The 4,258-nt window shown below is 36.6% G+C and overlaps 1 protein-coding gene across 1 annotated transcript; it reads left to right on the plus strand.

Annotated features, from left to right (window-relative positions):
• Positions 1 to 623: 623 nt before the first annotated feature.
• LOC133326213 (uncharacterized) lies at positions 624 to 2,719 on the plus strand. The gene is made up of 4 exons (XM_061534893.1): positions 624 to 967; positions 1,061 to 1,152; positions 1,228 to 2,315; positions 2,384 to 2,719. Exons 1-4 carry the CDS (start codon positions 624 to 626, stop codon positions 2,717 to 2,719), a joined length of 1,860 nt encoding a protein of 619 aa, XP_061390877.1.
• The last annotated feature ends 1,539 nt before the right edge of the window (positions 2,720 to 4,258 follow it).

Genomic DNA, 4,258 nt, shown 5'->3' on the forward strand with positions numbered 1-4,258 from the left:
AATTTTAAAGAAAAAAGGATAATTGTTAACAAATGTTAATTGTTAATTAAAAATTAAAAATTGGATTTGAAAATTATTTAAAAAAAAATATTAAAATCGATAATACTTACGATCGATGATCGAGTGAAAAAAGTGTAAAAACATGATCGTGAACCTGAAATAGAAAATAAAGAAAAAATTAATTATTTAGGAATTAAAAACAATTTTTATAAATAATAATAAATCCAAAAAACAATTAAACAAATTAAGAAGAAAATAATTCATAAATCGTTCCTTAATGATTGAAAATCTACAAATACAAACTTCCTAAGCCTTCAGAGTTTTTGAACGGAATTTCGGCGGAAAAAAAGTTTTTGAAAGTGCAGAGAGATCTTCAAAAAATATTTTCATCCAATTTTGACAAAAAAAATAAAAAAATCAAAACCTGCATTTGAAATAAGAAAAATATTCGGCTCGGAGTCTCAATGTGGAATTAATATAATACAACTTCTGGAAGGAGATCTAGAGGACCCTACATTTAATAATTTAAAAAAATCAAACTGCACTTAGAAAACGCGTTAAACTATCAACCACCTTCATGCCCCATTCCTGCTAAAAAACGACGAAAATAAAACTCATCCACCATGTCGACCAAGCACAACTATACCAATCCGGCTTTCTGTCAGAATAGTGAATTCTATCCGGTACCCTCGGCCACAGCGGAACGCACAGCCAATAAGGAAAATGTAGAGTCCATTTACAATCGTAGCTTACAGATAAATTTTAATGCTAATGCGACACGGTATGATGCACGCGATAGTGCGGGACCCTTGCGTATGCAGCGAAGCATGTCAACAAGATCGGTGGCTATAAAGAAAACGAAAACGAGCGAAGCAACGACACCAACTATACACCAGCAATTGCATCGGCAGCAGCAACAACATTATGAAAGACAGCAGCACCACCAGCAACAACAACAATATCAACAAACACCGCCACCACCACCACAACAACACCAGCAGCTGCAGCAGAAAACTTTACGTCCGGCTAACTTAAATCGTACAGCTGAACCCTTCGAAATGCGTTCAGGTTCAGGGCGTTATGCTTTAGTGCCCGTCGAAGAATTATCCACAGACATGAATAATCGTTATGCCATAGTTCCAGGGCCACCAGCCACCACCATGCACAGCAACAACAACACCGTCAGCCACATTACGAATGGCAATCAGCCATCACCATTGGTTACCACGCGACGTTATGCCAAATCGCAGGATGATTTGGATCGTTATAGCTCCCAAATTCAATTGGATCAAGATGAACCCCATTCCTTTCATGAAGATCCCACAGGAGGTGGTGCAGGACCTTATGCCAGTTTACCTCCTGTCCTAGAGTCCGGAAAATTACATCCCAAGCGGCGCATCTCCTTACAAAATCGTCAAAGTTCTCAGCAAAATTTGCAGGCTCCAAAAATTAAACATGCCTTCTCAAGTGATTTCGGCAGCAAGACATTCCTAATTGTGGATAAAAATTCCAATCAACGTTATCAAATGGTACCCACGGCCGAGGATGAGGAGCTGGTGGATGATAATCAAGAAATTATACAAATGCATAATGGTAAGGCCCATCGTTATGCAGTTATTCCAGCCGAAGATGATGATGATGATGACTATGAGAATAACAATGAAGAAGAAACCTGCCTGAGTAATCCTGATTTAAATCAAAGTCAAAATTTCCTACCCTTGGGATATGAGAACACACGCACACCCATGCGAACCTCCACACCCCAGAAGGGCATGTCAATGGGAAATTTGGCCTCCTATCCCAGTACACCATTGAAAAATCCTCAGGCCACAAAAATGTTACATGAATTGCTTTCGACGCCAAGAAAAACTCCTGTGCAGAATAGCCGATCCAATACACCGCGTAATATGTATGCCTCACAACGCGAGCTAAGGATTCAATATGCCCAACAGGGTCAGCAGATAAATTTCTCATCATCTGGAGGACAATCTTCTCAGAGTCAGGGACCTCCACTATTGCCACGTAAAAATTCGCATCTTTCACCACAGCGATTACATTATGAAACAGTGAAGCCAGTGGTTACACCTCCCCATCAGAATGATCGCACCATGGCCGTAATACAACCACGTGTGGCTGGTACAACCTACCCGCAAATCGAGGAGGAGGACTGCAGTAGCATTCAAGGCAAGGCCGGCAACAATCAATCATATCCCCAGAAAATTGTTAGTGCCACAATCACCCTTGCCATTGTGTCGCTGATGTTGGTTCTGGGTAGTTCTATGAATTCGGCCCTGATTGTCTATATGATAGCCCATGTAAGTTTGGAAAACATTTTCTTCAAAAATTGGGCCTTTTATTCATGTTTTCTCTCTTCTCCTTACAGTTGGGTCGCTCATTTTATCTACAATTCAGTTTGGTGGCTGCCATCAGCGGTGTCGGATTGGGATTCCTTGGCTTTCGTTCACGGCACTGTGAATGGCTGCCAAATCGTAGTTATACTTCGGGCTATATTTTGGTAACAGTATTTTGTCTGCTAAAATGTTGTTGCCTTTTGGTAATATTGGTATTGGATCCATTTCCCGGATTACCTCTACATGATGTTACCACCGGTATTATTTTGGGTCTATCCACATTTACTATGTTCTTTATAGGTTTGGGTGTGATTGGTACCCTGTGGTGTTATCGTCCACCACCAGATAATAGAGTTAATGTTGTTTAAGAAACAAAATATATTTTTTTATTTTTATAAATAACATTTATGTAAATTAATTTTTATTTTTTGTTGTAATTATATTTAATTTTTTTCATTTTTTTCCATTTCACATATTTATTCCAAACACATGCATACACACACAAAACGGCTAAAATACCAAAAAATCCAAATGTTTTTTAGATAAACTATAGTTAATGTTCGCCACTCCAAACGATTCCATTTACTAGAGGCTGTAAATAATGTAGTATACCAAAATATAAAAATAGACTTTATATATAAAAAAATATTATATTTATTAAATTAGGAATGTTATATTAAAATAAAAATTTAGGATATAATTGTTGTATATTTTTTTCTGATTGAAACTGAGATATCAAGGGTTGTAGTATTATGAAAATAATATTTAGATATATTATTTAACCATGATATAATAAAATAATGTTATTTTAATAAGTATTGTTATAAGATAATATTATGTTAAGAATGAAAATTATGTATAAGCACAATAAATAATTTTTTATATATGAATTTGTTTATTTTAGTATTCATTCATTAAGTTCTTTAGTTAATTTGTTCACTGGTTCACGTCGATTAATTCGTTCAATAAAAAGGGCCGATCTCAATGAACGATCTAGGTGAAAGAGAGAAAATATCCACATTGTTTTTATAAAGGAATTAAATGAACGTAAGAACGGGAATTAGTACCGATTCAACGGAACGACCCAACTTTAGCGAAGGGAACAGATTTAATTCAAACGTTGAACATATTAGGTTGGGGAAAAAGAAATCCATTATTTTTATTTGAATTCGATCATTTCTCTGATTTTATCGACATTTTCGACGATCGGTCTACCTGTGCGAGGAGCATCTTTAACAACAAAAATTCCTAAACGGAAGCTGCGAAACTAAAATTGCACATCATTGGCTTTTACAGTATCGGGACCATAAACACCATTCACAATTTTAGCAGCTTGGCTTGCATTTTCCCCTTTGTCAAAGAAAAACTGTAAAATGTACCGAATTGTCTCTTCACTTCCATTTTTACCACCATTCACAACTGAATGCACTTAAAACCAGTGAGCGGTGCAGTATAGTCGGACTGGGCCGACCATATAATACCCTACACAACTTCCACGAAAATCTAACTTTGCGTTATTCGCACCCTCTTGACACCCCACTAAAAGTCAACAAATATTAATATTCAGTAGACGAGGACTGTACTTGTCCAGATTCTCTTTACCGTGGGTTATGTTGTGATATTGGGCTTTCAATTGTGGCCTATAGATTGAGTAAAAAAAAATAGCACAAAAAGTTAAGTTTTTGGTCGACTTCATCCCAAAATTATTATGTTATCACCGAAAATTATAGGCGTTGTCATCGACCATAACTGGAATCTCATGGAAATTTTCAAAGCGATCAGCGCTATATTTCCGCCCTCTAGTCTGGTATTGGGTTACTAAATAATTCCTGAGCACCTGTAAATATTTATGTGTAACTCCCACATCTGAGTACATACGACCATATAATTGGTATCAATTTAAAGGT

The sequence above is a fragment of the Musca vetustissima genome, unplaced genomic scaffold (assembly GCF_032173495.1).
Source record: "Musca vetustissima isolate MV318-11 ecotype Yass unplaced genomic scaffold, APGP_CSIRO_Mvet_v1 utg46853, whole genome shotgun sequence".
NCBI lineage: Eukaryota > Metazoa > Arthropoda > Insecta > Diptera > Muscidae > Musca > Musca vetustissima.